The following is a 17,497-nucleotide window of genomic DNA, read 5'->3' as shown; positions in this document are numbered from 1 at the left end:
CCCCACCCCCCCCCCCCCCCCCCCCCACCCCCCCCCCCACCCCCCCCCCCCCACCCCAATGAACGCTGCGGCTGGATTTGACACATCACAAAAGTCAGGACCTGGGTGGGCTATTGTGACGCGAGAGAAAGTTTCGAGACGCTCCAAAGTTTTCTGTTCAGCCCCTTCTCCGGCTTTATTGTGGGACTGGGCTTTGTGCGGAGGGCGAGCGGTTGCCAGCGGAGGGGAGGGCGAGCGGTTGCCAGCAGAGGGGAGGGAGCGGTTGCCAGCAGAGGGGAGGGAGCGGTTGCCAGCAGAGGGGAGGGAGCGGTTGCCAGCAGAGGGGAGGGAGCGGTTGCCAGCAGAGGGGAGGGAGCGGTTGCCAGCAGAGGGGAGGGAGCGGTTGCCAGCAGAGGGGAGGGAGCGGTTGCCAGCAGAGGGGAGGGAGCGGTTGCCAGCAGAGGGGAGGGAGCGGTTGCCAGCAGAGGGGAGGGAGCGGTTGCCAGCAGAGGGGAGGGAGCGGTTGCCAGCAGAGGGGAGGGAGCGGTTGCCAGCAGAGGGGAGGGATCTCGGGAAGATGTAGCGAGTTCCCTCTGGCGTCCAGGTGCGCGGAGAGAGCCCTGCCCGGTTTTCAGTTGCGTCCTCGTCCCCGGGAGCGGCGGGATGGGCAAGAGGGGAGTCCAGGTGCGCTCCGCCGCCTGCGCCTTCTGGCTGCTCTGGGCCGCCGCCGCGACAGCCGAGGAGGAGTGTCTGCGATCGTACAAGACGAGCCAGGGCTTCACCCTGCGCCCGGGCAGCCTGCGCCTCGGCGCCGAGCTGCTGGACGCGCGGCCGGTGAGCGGCTCGGCCGCCTGCCGGTCCCACTGCTGCGCGTCCCGGCGCTGCGACCTGGCCTTGGTGGACGAGAAGGGGCCGGGACGGGCGCTCTGCCTGCTCGTCGACTGCACCGTGGGTCGGACGCCGGTGTGCGCCCTGGACCCCAGCCCGGGAGTCGAGGCCAACTTGAAAGGGTACGGTGCGCTGGACGCGGCCACTCCGCCAGGTAAACCTGTCGCTGCTACCCATTGAGAAATCCAGGCTGGGAGGGGGGAGGGGGGAGGGGGGAGGGGGGGTGGGGGATGGGGGATAGGGGGTGGGGGCTAAGGGGGGTGGGGGGTGGGGGATAGGGGGGGTGGGGGCTAGGGGGGTGGGGGCTAGGGGGATGGGGGATAGGGGGCGGTGGGGGTGGGGGGGTGACATAGAGGAATAAAGAACGAAACGTGGAAGGGACGATACAGAGGAACCCAATAGATTCACAGTTGGTTACAATAAATAGTCTCACAATTGGTTACATAGACTGTAGCCGCTTTCAGGTGGCCAGGATACCACCCCCGCAAGGTAAAGCCGCCTCAAATACCTGAATGTGGCTGTGGGGAGGCCACCTGAGAGCAGAGAACTCTGACCCGACCCAACCCTCCTCGGGGAGGTACATTCTCCGCTTCCCAGCGCTCCCCTCCATCACCTGGGCACCTGAAAGCGGGGCGGGACAACAGGAGCCGGCGTTCACACCGCTTGTTGTTGTTGTTGTGGTGGTGGGGGGGGTGATGGGGTGAGCCACCTGAATGCCTCCTCCGCCCGAAAGCGGCTTGTGCGTTGCACCTCGACGAGGGATGAGGTGCTTGAGCTGCAGGCAAGAAATTGGGATACTCCACGCAATTTGGGGCACGTACAAAGGGCTTTTGGGAGGATTTAAACTGAATATTAAACAGAATTACAAAAAAAAGATCCAGGAATCTTTCTGTTAAACAATATAAAAGAGAAAGAATTAGGCTTAAAATGAGACGGAGCCCCCCCCCCCCAAAAAAAAAGATTTACGGTGAAAACAAAGTGCATAATGAAAATGGAGGGAAGCTTAAAGATACACAATAGAAATGAACATTAGGAAAACAATTGCCTACAAGACATACTTTATTTGAACAAATTTGGGAACCATACACAGATCTCCATCTCTTAAGGTGATCCGAGATGAGCTCTTAAATGTGGAATTACCCATTTCTCTTCTTTTATTTTTTGTCTTTTCTTTATTACTTTACATGGGGGGGGGGTAGGGAGGAAGGGGAGGAAACATGAAAATGTCACTGTATATTTTAATGATGAATATTTGTATATATTGATACATTTCTGGTGAAGTGAGAAATTAAAAAATATTTTTAAGAAAACCTGTTGCTACCAACATGGGTAGCGCTTAAACTGCGTGGCTCTTGGGGGCTCACTTTCAGATTTGGACAGCAGGACTCGGTTCTCAGCCTTTTTTTCTTTCCACCTTGAGTAAGAGGTGCTCTGTGATCAGTAAGGGATTGCTTATGGTTGGTACGTGGGTGGGAAGAAACAGCTTGAAAACGACTATCTTAATTCTCCCTCATTGACTCGTTATGTGCACGGTTTCATCCCTCTGAAGGAAATGGGCCAATGGCAATTTTTCTCAAGGAAAATATTTCAGGAACAACTGGGTCGAGAGCAGCGATTCCCACCTTAAACCATCCCTTACTAATCACAGAGCCCCGATGGCATAGTGTGCAATGCAGAGAGGAAAAGTGGGGCGGGACTACCGGCGTTCACTCCGCATTGCCTCTCCCCGCTGTGGGCCTTCCCGGTGCTAGCCACCTGAATGCCCCCTCAGCCGCATCCTCCCAGCTCTTCCGCCCGAAAGCGGCTTGTACGTTGCACCTCGAGCGTTAAAAAATGTGGATAAGTAAAACCCTGATGGAGTTTGTTGTTGAGCAGAAACCGGTTTGAGAGTGATGCAAGAGGGAGTGTTGTTGACAGGAGGAATAATGCTCTGGGCCATTCCGAGGGGAATGGTTCCTGTGTGGTAGGGCCAGGCTGTTCTGTGACAGCCATTGCATCCAACTGAGAGCAGGCGGCTGTCATGGCCTCAACCTAGTGTGAACAGGCAGAATAGTTGTGTGGGCAGAGACCACTCGCCCATCGACCATAGTCCTCTTGAATGATCAATGAACCAAAGACACTGCCTTACTTTTTGTGCACTATATTTTGAATAGTATTTGTCGTCAGATGGTTATAATGTATGATACTGCTTGTTCATGACTTGTTCACGACAATAAATTCTGAGTCTGATCATTGAGGAGCCTGATGGTGGAAGGGTGGTAGCTGTTCTTGAACCTGCTGGTGCGAGTCTTGTGACGCCGATACCTCTTTCCTGATGGCAGCAGAGGGTTCGGGCAGAGGGTAGAGTGTCCCTCTCCATGTCCCGAAGGTGTGTGGCTGTAAAGTGGTTTCCCCCTCCCCTCCCCCCCCCCCCCGCCACGTCCTTTAATCCAGGTAGAAGTTCATGGTATATTTGCAACTGGCCTCCAGGAAAATTGGATCAAATTGCTTCTGTCTCCTGGATTGTTCTGTGGTCTGTTCAATCCCACTTTCAGCAATTTTTATCAGACCCTTTCTCAACAAACAGGATTGACAAGACATTGGAATGCCGGCCTTCATAGCTGGAGGGATTGAGCTTAGGAACAGGGAGGAGCTGGCGAGGCCGTATCTGGAGAACTGCAGTTCTGGTCTCCTTACTTGAGGAAGGTTGAACTGGCTTTGGAGGCAGTGCAGAGGAGGTTCACCAGGTTGATTCCAGAGATGAGGGGATTGGTCTATGAGGAGAGATTGAGTCGTCTGGGACTGTACTCGCTGGAATTTAGAAGAATGAGAGGGGATCTTATAGAAGCGTATAAAATTATGAGAGGCATTGATAATGTATAGGTAGCTACTTCCATTGGTAGAGGAGATAGGAACGTAGCCTCAAGATTCGGGGTGGAGACGAGGAGACACTGCTTTTCCCAGAGGGTGGTGAATCTGTGGAATCGCTGCCCACTGAGGCAATGGAGACAACCTCAGTAAATGTATATATTTAAGACCAGGTTGGATAGATTTTTTTTTTACCATCGATGGGGAATTCAGGGATATGGGGAAGAGACAGGAAGGTGGAGATGAGCCTATCATCAGATCAATCCGATGTCATTAAATGGCAGAGCAGGATCGATGGGCAAAATGGCTCCTATTTCTTGTATTCTTAGGACCTTTAAAAGTTAGAGGAAGTTCGGGAGGGATAAAGCCCATTTTTAAGTTGGCATTTCGCTTCAATCTAGACTATAATATCTTGGGATTCTCATCACTCACTTTTATTTTGTGATTAATACTGCAACCCCCACCCGGATTATATCACTTCACCAACACTCCAGGGTAATCAGCCCCTACCCCTCTGCAGATCATTGGGATGTGGGAGGGAACTGGAGCACGCGGGTGTCACAGAGAGACTGTGCAAACTCCCCACAGACAGCTCTGTAGCAAGAGGAGCATTGAGGTTGCCGTGTCACCTGCAAGTCCAGCTAGTTTCCAGAAGGCGGGAGTGAAATAGTTAATCTACCTTCAGTCTGAATATAAATGTGAAATCAAACACTTCCAAATTCCAGCTTCCAAACCGGTTTGAGCAGTGATGCAAGAGGGAGTGTTGTTGACAAGAGGAATAACACACTTGGCCTTTCCGAGATGGATGGTTTCTGTGTGGTAGGGCCAGGCTGATCTATGGGCAGCCATTGCATCCAATTGAGAGCAGGCAGGTGTCATGGCCCCAACTTGGTGTGAACAGGCAGAATAATCGTGTGGGCAGAGACCCACTCTCTCCCCAGTGCCCTGTGTCTGTCCCCACACTGATCCCACTGCCCCGCTCTCTCTCCACAGGAATTTTCCATTTATTACTTTTGGATCATGGGTAACTGAAACTGTAGATTAGGGGGACCACTGTATTTTGTGCTGTGTATACCTAGGTAACATAGAACACCTCGACACAGAAACAGAGACTACCTCTCAGTGGTGTTATCAAACATCCAAATCTCATTAATCCCATTTTTATTCTCCCCACATTCCCATCAACTCCACCCGAATTCTCCCCCACTCCTACGCTAGCTGGAACAATGGGGAGCATTTAAAAGACTGTTAGACAGGCACATGGGTGAAAGAAAACTGGAGGGTCATGAGGTAGGGAGAGTCTTTTTTTGGTAGTTGTGTATATGGATGGGCTTCATAGGCCAAGGGGTCTATACTGTGCTGCAATGTTTTATGTTCTACTCACGAGGGGCAATTTTCAGTGGGCAAACCTCCCCAACCCTGCTTGCCTTTGGAATGTGAGGGGTAGCCTTGAGAACTTGGGGGAGACTCTCACATTTTCAGAAATTGTCCTTTCCCTGTGTCTAAAACAAAATTGCTCAAAATTTTGAAAATATCAGATTGATGATAACCGATCCCAATTTCCCCCTTGATCCTCAGCATGGATCCCGACTTTCACGCAGGAGTCATCTTCTACATCCACTGTTACGGCCTTCTCTGCATCGGAGAAACTGGGAGAGTGCATCGCCGAGCCCCTTCGCTCTGACCGCGTCAGTGACTGACATCTCCCAGTGGTCAACCGTTTTCAGTTCTGCCACCCACTCCCATACTGGTACTTCTGTCCGTGGCGCCATGTACTGCCACACCAAGACCACTCGTAAATTGGAGTGTATTTGGTCCATATCCTTCTAAACCTTCTTGTCCATATATTTGTCCAAAAGCCTTTTGAATATTGTAATTATACCTGCTTCTAGCCTTTTGAAGGAACGTCTCCTATTTGGAGTTTGGTTAAACACTATGTGTAATGAGAACTTAAAGATCTCATCCAAAGTATCTCACCTCTGACACTGCAATTCTCCCATAATCCTTTTGTGAAAAGTCATTCTGCTGTTTGTTTCCTGGGGCGGGATTTGAACTGTGACCTCTTGTCTGAGAGCAACACAATGTACCTCACATCTCCCTCTGAACTCCCTCCTCTTCCATTCTTTCTGTCGCTCACATCCCACTTTTAATTATTCCCTAGGACATCGGTGCTCTGTGATTAGTAAGGGGTTGCTTAAGGTGGGATATGGGTGGAAAGAAAAAGTTTGAAAGCTACTGTTTTAATCATTCCTCATGGACTCGTCATGTCCACGGTTTCAGAACTCCAAAGGAAATGGCCCAATGACAATTTTTCTCAAGAAAAACATTTCAGTAACAACTGGGTCGAGAGCAGCGATTCTCAACCTTCCCTTCCCACCCACATCCCACCTTAATTTTTGAATAGTCAGGTGCTGTGCATTTTACAACTGTCCTCCGCTGCTTCATGAGTTGAACTTTGGAACGATAAAGGAATGCTTCCCGCCAACATAATTCCTGAAGGTGGTTTGGCCCTGACACTGCCCTACGGAATCCAAGGGAACACGAAATCTAACCAAGCTAGTTTCTTCAGCAGAAAATGAGACAAACTTAGTCTTTTCCCTTGGTGGTATGTGTTGAATTATGCAGTTTTGCATAACTGACACCTCTCTCTCTCTCACACACACACACACACACACACACACACACACACACACACACACACACACACACACACACACACACACACACACACACACACACACACACACACACACACACACACACATTTGCAGTCCACGTACCACACCTTGGCATCCCTCTCACCCATCTGCTTCTGGGTAATTCCCTCTCCATCTGATGCAGGGCCTTGATCTGAATTATCAACAATTTTCCACCCCATGCATTAAAGTCAGAGTTAACCCGAACCCCCACACACGCCCGCTAATCGTCCCTTGACCTTCTCCCACTCTTGAACATCCTAATTGACTGAACATCCACGGGAAGAGGTTTCCAATGGTTCCGAAAGCCCGGAGTGAAACCCTCCTCTGGGAAGTAATGATTGGTCATTAACCTGGGCACTGTGGCCCCTGTTCAACTTTCAAATCAAGATCTGGAACACAAATATAATTGCCAAAGGTGAGAGGTGGGATGAGAAGAGTTCAGGTTTCAGGTTGAGGACTCTAAGCATTTTTGGCATCTTAGAGTCGGAGCTGCTACTTCATCATGGAAACATGTTCATTTCAGCCAGTCTAGTTACATTCACCTGTCTTGGCCTTCAAACATTTCTTGGTCACATAACTGTATCTTTTGTAGAGTGATGGGTAAATTCATCCACCTACTTAAGTCTTGTTTGATTTTTTTTAATTCTGGAGATTGCACAGTCAGTTTATTTACATTTCTTTATTTGTCGTGTACATTTTTTTGCATTATCTGAGGAAAATCTCTATTAAGTTTTTTTGCATTATCTGAGGTAAATCTCCAGTAAGTTTTTTTGCATTATCTGAGGTAAATCTCCAATGTTTTTTTGCATTATCTGAGGTAAATCTGCCTCACCCACAGGAAAAGAATCTCCAGGTTGTATGTGATATCATGTATGTGCTCTGACAATAATTCTGAATCTGAGTAGGTGACTGAGCGAAAACACACTTTCCTTGTTCTTGCACTCCAACCCTTTGGCAATGAAAGGGTGTGTCTAGATTGTTATATACCTAGGGACCACCACAAATGGGGGAAATCTCGATCAATAAATCGATCTGCTGCAGGTCTCAGTGCCCGGTCTTGACCCGAAATGTCGACAGTTCCTTCCCCACCCCAACAATGATGCTACTTGATTCTGCTGGGTCTTTCCAGCCACTGTTTGGATGTTTGCTGTAACCATGTGTGTTTGCTTTGGCTACATCCCCAGTCCCACTGAGTACACTTAAGCGTTCACTGATAGCATCAACTTTCGTTCAACTTAAAGCCATCGCAACAAAAGTTCCTTTTATTGTCGTGTAATAACACTGCATACATAATGTACTTTGACCTTTGCCCGCTGTTAGGCAAACTGAGCGTCACCCGGTGCGTCTAACAATAGGGGAAAGAGAAGCAAAAGAGACACCGGGTGTCCATGGATTCACCTCCTGCAGCCGCACAGACTCCTCTTCAATCCATCAGCAACCTGAGCTCCAGATCCAAACCTGTGACACGATCAGGAAGGCTTCAGCGCCCCTTTCGGGAGCCCTTCTTGCCCCTGGCACCCTCTCGAATCCCGATTCCAATTACCTGGTTTCCCAGGAGCCCGTCTCCAGCAGCCTGGTTTTTAAACTTAAATTTCAAGTCCGTGCCGCCCAATTAACCTACAACCCCCGATACGTTTTGAAGGGTGAGGGGAAACCGGAGCAGCCAGATGAAACCCACACAGGCACAGGGAGAGCATGCTCTTTACAGCAGCAGATTTGAACCCCGGTCGGTCGCTGACGCTGTAACAACTGTGCAGTCACCCGCAGTCGGTGTGGGTCCTTCAGCCGCTGAGCCCCTCACTGGTCCGTCTCCATGGTCGCCAGCCTGAGGGCTTGTCTCCTTCTCACTGTTGTAGCACACACCCTCACCTGCTCTCTCCCTGTTGGATCTCCACACCTGAGTCCAACTCTCCGGAAATGTTATTCACCCGAAACAACAATGTTTTCCTCTCCAGGGCTACAGTTCAAATGTTTACGATCAGACCCTTGAAGGGCCATAGGACAGGAAGCAGAAAGAAAAAGAGTGGGGGTGGGGTGTGGATGAGTAAGGTTATGGGGGCGGGCAGGTGTGGAACACGTGATCAAGGAGGGGTTTCAAAACAGAGAAGCTGGAACGTTGAACAAGCTGGGTGTGTTGCAACAGATGGGCTTGCAAGATACAATAGGCCCTTTCAAACTGCCATGCCAAATGGGATTGACCGGCAATTTGCACGGTTAGCGCCCCAGTTACGTGGCAGTCCAACCGGGCCAACCCTGTCAGAATCCAATATACCTCTGAGGTAATCAGGGAACCCAGTAAAACCTGCCTAGGTCTTGTCCGCGGCCGATTTGAAAAGGAAAGTGGCCGAGCTGCTTAATTCTGGTGACGCCAGTGCTTGGCATGCGTCGCCGGGCCAACCAGCATCTGGCAGTATTTCCGGTGAGCGGGATTCCCCCCCTTAAATCGCCGGGGTTGGCGGTTTAATGGGTTGATTTTCCCCCCCCTCACCCCTGCTATTCCAGCACCATTTCCCCAGTAACTGCACCCGGGACCCAGTTTGAAAGGGGCCAAAGATTTTATTGTTAAAAGCTTCTGTCGCTTTTGACTGTCCCTTCGTCAATGAATTTTTATCAGTTTTCCAGGAATTCAAATTCTATGGTTTTGAGTTAGGTCTGGCCATAATTTTCTTTTCCAATCTTTTTATTAAAGTTTAAGCACGTTTTTTTTTTTTTAAGTCCATAATATACAAGAAGGAAATTCTGGAAGAACACAGCAGGCCGGGCAGCATCTAGTAGGACATTTTGGGTCGTCAAGACTGGTGAAAGAAAGAAACGTTCAGAGATTTGAAAAAGAGGGAGGGGGAGATTGGCTAGAGGGAGAGAAAAAGGGGAAGGGGTGTGGGAAATCCGTGATTGACTGAAAGGAGAGGTGTGTGCCTAGGAAGAATGGAGGGGGAGGGGAGATTAGGAGGTATATGGAGAATAGGTGAGAAGGAGAGGGAGAGGATGGGGTGAGATGGGGGAAAAAAGAAAGGGGGTGTGGGGGGGCACTAATGGTAGTTGGAGAAATCAATGTTCATGCCATCAGGTTGGAGGCTACCAAGACAGAACTTAAGGTGTTCTTCCTCCAACCTGTGTGTGGCCCCATCTTGACAGAAGAGGAGGTCATGGATGGACATTATCAGACTGGGAATGGGATGTAGACTTGAAATGGGAGATCCCGCTTCCTCAGGCGGACAGAGCGTAGATGCTCAACGAGACGGCCTCCCAGTCTGCGTCATGTGATGTAATATTTGGAGATGTTTTTGGGAGATAAATTGGTAAAATTACATTTACATACATACACACACTTTAAAACAGATCTTATTTGAAATACTGAAGAATTCATTTTCAGTGACTTTACAGAAACTATGGAGAATGCAATGCACATTTCACAAGTTGAAATGATGTCATAACACAACCGGAGGCAGGAATGCCTGTGTTGGACCTTTTTGCAAGGTTTTTGACATCTCTGCAAAGTGCTCACTCTGAGGTCATTGAGAGGTTTGTTTACCTAAAGCAACAGATGGAGCAGAAGACTGAGTCCTATTGTTTGCTGGAGAAGGAGGGGGTTTTGCAAGTGAGAGAGAGAAGGACATGTGGCTGGCAATTGGAATCTCAGATGGAGAGAGAGAGAGACAAGGCTGAAACAAGCAGGAGAAGCTTGTTGGAACTGAAACAGAAAGCTCCAGAATGGCGGATGGCTGGAAGTACTATCTGTCTGATGTTTCTCATGGAATAAGAGGAACAGAAAGGAACTCTGGGTTAGCCTGAAAGAAAGAGGTTATCATCTGGAGAACCCTGATGGGGCAAGATTCATCAGCAAGACATTGAGTTGACTAATGGTGGTACCTCAGTTGTGGAAATCCTGGAACAGCAAATCTCTCTCTGCAAACCTACAAAGAACCTTCCTGAGCTGTAAACATTTACCTTTCGAGCACCAAAGCCTGGTGAACTTTATACATGTTAAATTCTGTGCACAGTATAAGAATTACCTACAACCAGTGAACTTGGAAGAATGAGAAGTGAGATTGAACTGTGAACCAAAGAACTTTTCTAACATTTACACACACATCACATATATGTGCGCTTAGAATTAGAAGGGGGTTAAGTTGGGTATTTAATAGAGATAAGTTAAAGTTTGATTCTGTTTTCATGTTTAAAGATAATTAAAAACAACTAAGTAACCATTTGTCGTGGTGAATATCTATTGCTGCTGGGTTTTGGAGTCCTTTGGGCTTGTAACAGTCGGGTCTTGCCAATGTGCAGAAGGCCACACGGGGGGCACTGGACAAAGTATTCCAACCCAGCAGGCTCACATGTGAAGTGCCGTCTCACCTGGAAGGACTGTCTGGGGCCCCGAATGGGGCTTCCAAGGATAAGTGCCAGGAGGGAGATCGGTGGGAAGTGATTGTTGGGGGAGGGGTGGCAATGGATGGACAAGGGAGTCGCATAGGGAGCGATCTCTGCAGTCAGCAGAAAGTGGTGGGGAGGGACGGGTGGTGGCATCTCGCTGGAGATAGCGGAAGTTGCGGAGAATTGTATATTGGACGGAGGCTGGTGGGGTGGTAGGTGAGGACAAGGTGAACTCTATCCCTAGTGGGGTGGCGGGTGGATGGGGTGAGAGCAGATGTGTATGAAATATGGGAGACGCTTGTGAAGGCAGAGGTGTTGGTGGAGGAAGGGAAGTCCCTTTCTTTGAAAAAGGAAGACGTGTAGAATGTGGGGTTACAGGTCATTAATCAAACAGACATACATTGTTCTCAACCTTTCCCTTCCCACTCACATTCCACTTTAAGTAATCCCTAGGCCATCGGTGGCTCTGTGCTTCAGGTGGGATGTGAGATAGTGCTCCGCCGACCTGGTGACAAGGGAGTAGGAGTAGCAGGGCGTCAGTTGGCCACTCCCTTGGTAGGTGGTGTGCTGGATGACACGTCTGCCTTCTACCCACCCACACCCACCCACACCCACCCACACCCACCCACACCCACACTCACACCCACACCCACACACACACACACAGCATCTTTCAGCTGCTCCCGTCGGGAAAGAGATTCGGGAGAATCAGAGCCAGTGCCGCCAGGCTGAGGATCTTCCATGGGGAGTGACGATGCTGAACGACCAAACGAACCGCTCACACTTACCATCCAAGACTCTCATATTTGTGAAATAATGTCCATTAATTTATTTGTATAAGTGAATATTTGTATGTACGTGTGTTATGTCTAGTTGTGTATCTGCGTGTTTTGCACTGAGAACTGGAGAACTCTTTCATCGGGTTGTACTTGTACAATCAGAAGATAATAACTTGACTTAATGTGGTTGATTTAATTACCTTTTCAATTGGCCCTCAAAGTTATTGTACTGGGGCATCTGGGATGGGCAATAAATGCTGGCTTGGTCTTGCTAACCATGCCAAGGCATCAGAACCTAAGGAGATACAGCCATCCACACATCCCCCTCCCAGTTACCCAGCACTCTGCCAGGGCCTCAACACAAATCGTTGACCTCTTTCCCACCGGAGACGCTGTTCCAGCACTTTGTTTCATCTTTGTTCCAGCATCTGCCATCTGTGAAGCCCGCTTTCAGGGGAGGGCTTTTGATAAAGATCTGACATTGGCTCAGCTGTGGGCTAGAATGTGGGTGGAAAGAAGCAAAACCATTGGTTTTATAGGCAGGGAGTGGTATAAATGAGGAAGTGTCGTAGAGATAATGTGGTAATCATTAGGGACTTTGGTACTAATTTGACTTGTCTGTGTGTGGATTAGAAAATGGAACACTATAGCACAGTACAGGCCCTTTGGCCCTCGATAATGTGCTGACCTACATTTTCATACCAGAATTTAAGAAAACAAAACCCTTCCTACCTCCTAACCTATTTTTCTTTCATCCATGTCCCCGTCTTTCATAAATACACCTATTGTTTCAGCCCCCAACCCAGGGACCCACAACTCTCTGCGAGTTTTAAAAGAAACTTGCTCCTGATGTCTCCCTTAAACCTTCCTCCCTTCACTTTGAACAGATGGCTATTCCCGCCCTGGGTAAAAGGCACTGGCTGTCCACCCTATCTATGCCTCTCATAATGTTGTGGGCTTCTGTCGTCTCCTTTCATCCTTCTACGCTCCAAAGAGCAAAGGCCCAGCTCTGCTAACCTTGCCTCATTAGACATATTTTCCAATCCAGGCAACGTCCTGGTAAATCTCCTCTGCCGCCCTCTCCGTGGCTTCTACATCCTTTCTATAATGAGGTGTGCAGAACACCATGTAATATTTTAAGTGTGATCTCACCAGAGATATGTAGACTTGCAACATGACCTCTCAACTTTTGAACTCAGTGAAACGCGGAAGTCTGCAGATGCTGTGGTTATAGTAAAAACACACCGACTCTAATCCCCTGACTAATGAAGCCCAGCATTCCATACGCTGCCTTAACTATCCTATCGACCTGCGCGGCAACCTTGCGAGATGTATGAATTTGGACACCGAGGTCCCTCTGTTCTTCTACACCAGTGGTTCGCAACCTTTTTCTTTCCATTCACATCCCACTTTAAGTAATCCATATGCCATCGATGCTCTGTGATTAGTAAGGGATTGCTTTAGGTGGGATGTGGGTGGGAAGAGAAGGTTGAGAATCACTGCTCTAGACTCAATGTTTTGCTTGAGAAAAATTGTCATCGGCCCATTTCCTTTGGAGATCTGAAACCCTGCACATAACGAGTCAATGAGGTACGATTAAAACAGTGGCTTTCAAACTTTTTCTTTCCACCCACATACAACCTTAAGCAACCCTTACTAATCACAGAGCACCTATGGTATCTGAGTGGAAAGAAAAGGTTGAGAACCACTGGTCTACACTGTTAAGCATCCAATCATTAACCCTGTACTCAGCCCTCAGGTGTGACCTTCCAAAACGCATCACTGCGCATTTATCCAGATTGAACTCCATCTGCCCAACTCTGCATCCTGTTGTAACCTACAGCAACCTTCATCTCCATCCACAACTCCTCCAATCTTTGTATCATCCGGCAACATACTGACCCATCCTCCCGCCTCTTCATCCAGGTCATTTAGAAAAAATTTGCAAAGTGTGGGGGAGGTTGGGTGGGGTCCCAGAATAGATCCGTGTGGATCCTGGATCAGTTTGTGGAGGAACCAATTCGGCTCAAATTATGGCTCAGGTCCAATGAGAGGGGGAAAATCAACAAATTTGAGAAGTGATTGTTGACGCTTTTGTTTGAAAGTTTTTAATTCCATTAGAGATGAGGGGCTTTCAATCTAAAGGGTAACTGGAAAGGTTGGAGAGGCAGGTTGGCTGGGCAGACTGGGGATGATGTTAAAGAACGTGAGTGTGGGCACATTTAAAGAAATAAGATTCAAGATTCAATTTATTTTTCTTGTAATAAAGCAATGTTATATTACATGAAATTGCCTTTCCCTGCCATGAGGCAGACAGATTCGCCTCCAGAAGAAATTGCCTAAAGTGCCTCTTACGGTCAGAGAAAGAGAAGCAAAAGAGAGTTGTTTCTCTTCCCCCCCCCCCACCCCCTCACCCCCCCTACCAGAGTCACCGAATGTGTGTAGATTAACCTCCAGCACTCTTGCAGCCTCACAGAGTCCAGTCCAAACCGTTGGGGACTTGAGTTTCAGATCCGAACCTCCGACGTGGTCAGGGACCCTTCGGCGCTCCCCTCGCATCCCGGTTCCTATACCAAGTACCCCAGCCAGTTCTGAGCCAGTTTCTGGCTATATTGTAAGCAGTTTGAGGAGATTTGGTGTGTCACCAAAGACTCTCAAACTTCTACAGATGTCCCGTAGAGAACCTGGTTGCATCACCAGGAGGACAGGAAAATACTCCCGAAAGCTGTTAACTTGACCTGTGACATCCCGGCCACCAGTCTTCACTCCATCGAGGACGTCGACAAGAGGGGGTGTCTTAAGAAAGCAGCCTGTATCCTCAAGAACCCCCACCATCCCATCACTGCTCCCATCGGGAAGGAGGTCCAGGAGCCTGAAGATGAGCACTCAGCGGCACAAGGACGGCTTCTTCCCCTCCGCCGTCAGATTCCTGAATGAACAATGAACCATGGACACTGCTTCACTTTGTATTTTTCTTTCTCTTGATTTACAGTCCAACTTCGATTATCCAAAATGGTCAGGACCACGCCTATGTTGGGATAAATGGTGTTTTTGCCGAACTGGTCATTTTTTAAAAACAGCCCAGTAGCAACAGCAAATCACCTTCTAAAAGTGTTTAAACAACAAAGGAAGGGTTTTAAGCTTTAAAATAATGTTTAATGCTCACCAAAAAAAAATGCTGGCCACCGCTGATCACTGACACCTCCTTCTCCTGCCCTGGAGCCCGAGGTCCCTGCTCCTGCCGCCGGCAGCCTGACGTCCCCGTCAGTACAGGTCCAAAAAATTTTTTGGTTAAATGAGGATTTCTGATTTGTTTTAGATATCCTCATTTATCAGAAATTTTTGGATAAATGAGGATTTTGGATGATCAGAGTTGTACTGTATTTTGAAAGGCGCTTGTTGCAAAGCAACGAATTTTGTTACATGTTCATGACAATAAATTCTGATTCCTGGGCAATCTTTGTACATGAAATTGAAAATTAATGTACAGGCAATCAGGACAGCGTTGGTGTTTAATGCAAGGAGATTTGAGTAAGAAGTTCTGTTATTTCATGGGAGCTTGTTGAGGCTACATCTGGATGTCCTTGTCCCAAAAAAGAGTGCTGTTGCGATAGAGCAAAGATACAGCAAATGTTTGAGCCTTGTCCCAGGGACGGTCGATCTGCTCTACAAGGAGGGATCGAGTAGGCCCGAGCTCCAACTGGGAGTATCGCAGAAGGCTCAACGGTGGGGATGCAGGGGGAGCGTTTCCCTTACCTGAGGAGGCAGTGGTCACGGTCGAGGGGAGGCCGCTTTAGGATGAGTTGAGGGGAAGTTGCTTCACTGAGGGCGAGGTTTGGAATTCTGAAGTGTGGTGGTTAGCACCACACTACATCAACGGTAGCCACCCGGATTCGAACCCTGTAAGGAGTTTGTACGTTCTCCCCGTGTCTGCGTGAGTTTCCTCCTCCGGGCACTCTGGTTTCCTCACACGTTTCAACAACCAAACAGGAGGTTAATTGGTCAAATGCCCTTGTTTGGGTGCCTTTGGCTGAGGGCTTTTACCGTGTGGTATCCCAATTAAATATTTAAATTAAGAGGCTGCATTGGCTTGGCCATCACTTGCCATTGGATCGATAGATTGTTCGATGAGGGGCATGGCGAGGGGAGAGCAAAATGGTGTTGGGGTAAAAGAGGCGCTGTGTTCTCGAATGGTGGAGCAGCTTATTTGGAGGTTTCTTTCTCCTGTTTATTACGACCTTTTAACTTAGACTTCAGGATTGGACGTCAGCACAGGAGCGAGGTGGAATTAAAGGTCGGGGGCTTGGAAGGTCAAGAATATTTGAGCGTGGGTGTTCTGGCCTAATCTGCACGAGCGCCTCTCTGTAGAGGCAGCCCTGTCGTGCGACCGCAAGACGGCATATTAGGCAAGTGAACCGCCCCTTTTCCTGATGGCTGCATTGTCCTGAGGGTTGTTCCTGGTGTAGTGGGTGCGATAAGGGGGAAAGTTTCGCCTGCAGCCTGTCTTGAAGGGCGCCTATTGAGTGAGGAGTCTGTAATGTTCCTGAGCTGTAGTGGAGCAGCCCCTATGGTTTTCCTCTCATCCTTTGGTTATTCACTTGCTTCTTGCCTCCACTCTTATACAGGTTAATGACATCACATACAACCCTGAGAGTCCTTTTTCCTGCAGGCGCGGCAGAATGACCACAAAGTGGTAGTGCAAAACTAAACTGTAAGCAGTGTAAACACGTAAACAAATAAAAGAACTGTTAACAGATAATGAATATAAACAAACTGTGCAATTCGGAGAAAACAACAAGAAAATCAATAAAGGTTGTCCTCAACTTACAACCGTAATTGGGGCCGAAAGATCGGTCATAATTCTGATTGGTCGTAAGTCGGATTCACATCTTTCAATCTTTTTATTATTATTATAATTTATAAACACATACAGTTCAAAGAGATATAAAAAATACATAGTAAGTAATGAATTAATACAGAGATATTAAACAATAATATTACAGAATAAAAATATATCATAAAAAAATTTTTTAGATCAGTTTAGGGTGTGAACTATCTCTAAAAAAAAAGATATAATTAATAACAATATATGAAAAAAGAGAAAAAAAACCCCAAAAAAGAAGAAAAAACAAATCTGAATTAAAAAAAACTTTAAAAAAAAAACCTACAGATATAGCTAAACCACGCCGATCACTCCGATCTCATCTTACAGCCCAATTATCATCCATAACCATAAAAAGAAAACAGAGCCAGATCAACTCACCACAAATGAAAATATTGAATAAATGGTCGCCAGGTTAACTCAAACTTAGAAGGGGATTCAGAGACAGAGTTTCTAATTTTCTCTAAATTTAAACATAGTATAGTTTGGGTAAACCATTGGAAAACAGTGGGAGGATTAACCTCTTTCCAATTCAATAGTATAGATCTTCTAGCCATTAGTGTAAGAAAAGCAATCATACAATCCGCAGGGAGAGATAAATAAGTCAAATCTATCATAGGTAATCCAAAAATTGCAGTAATGGGATGTGGTTGTAAATCAATATTCAAAACAGTAGATATAATGGAAAAAATTTCCTTCCAATAATTCTGTAAAGAGGGACAGGACCAAAACATATGTGTAAGGGAAGCTATTTCCAATTGACATTTATCACATATAGGATCGATACATCTTAACGAGGTATTAAAGCATTTTTACAAACAGAAAATTCAACAAATGAATCTTTAATGAAGAATCTCAGCATATTTCTTTTTAAATTTTGGTCGTTAGTACAGATGGACGTAACTCGTGGAGGTCTTAAGTTCAGGGCTACCTTTAAAGTGCAAAAGTAAAGCCCCTTTCACACTTGCATCCCAGTAAATTGGCTGTTCAATGTACCAGGATAGGAATGGGAGTTTGGCCTTTCACACTAGACCACTCATAACCGGGAC

At 47.5% G+C, this 17,497-nt stretch overlaps 1 protein-coding gene across 1 annotated transcript in view; it reads left to right on the top strand.

Annotated features, from left to right (window-relative positions):
* Positions 1 to 557: 557 nt before the first annotated feature.
* Positions 558 to 17,497, top strand: part of LOC138748659 (actinia tenebrosa protease inhibitors-like) — a 43,078-nt gene continuing 26,138 nt past the window's right edge. Inside the window, exon 1 of the mRNA XM_069909211.1 lies at positions 558 to 1,021. Within this exon, the coding sequence (XP_069765312.1) occupies positions 643 to 1,021 (379 nt within the window). The 5' untranslated portion in view covers positions 558 to 642. The remainder of the gene's footprint in view (positions 1,022 to 17,497) is intronic.

The sequence above is a fragment of the Narcine bancroftii genome, chromosome 13 (assembly GCF_036971445.1).
Source record: "Narcine bancroftii isolate sNarBan1 chromosome 13, sNarBan1.hap1, whole genome shotgun sequence".
In the NCBI taxonomy this organism is placed as follows: Eukaryota; Metazoa; Chordata; class Chondrichthyes; order Torpediniformes; family Narcinidae; genus Narcine; species Narcine bancroftii.
This window is presented reverse-complemented; position numbering and strand designations above follow the sequence as displayed.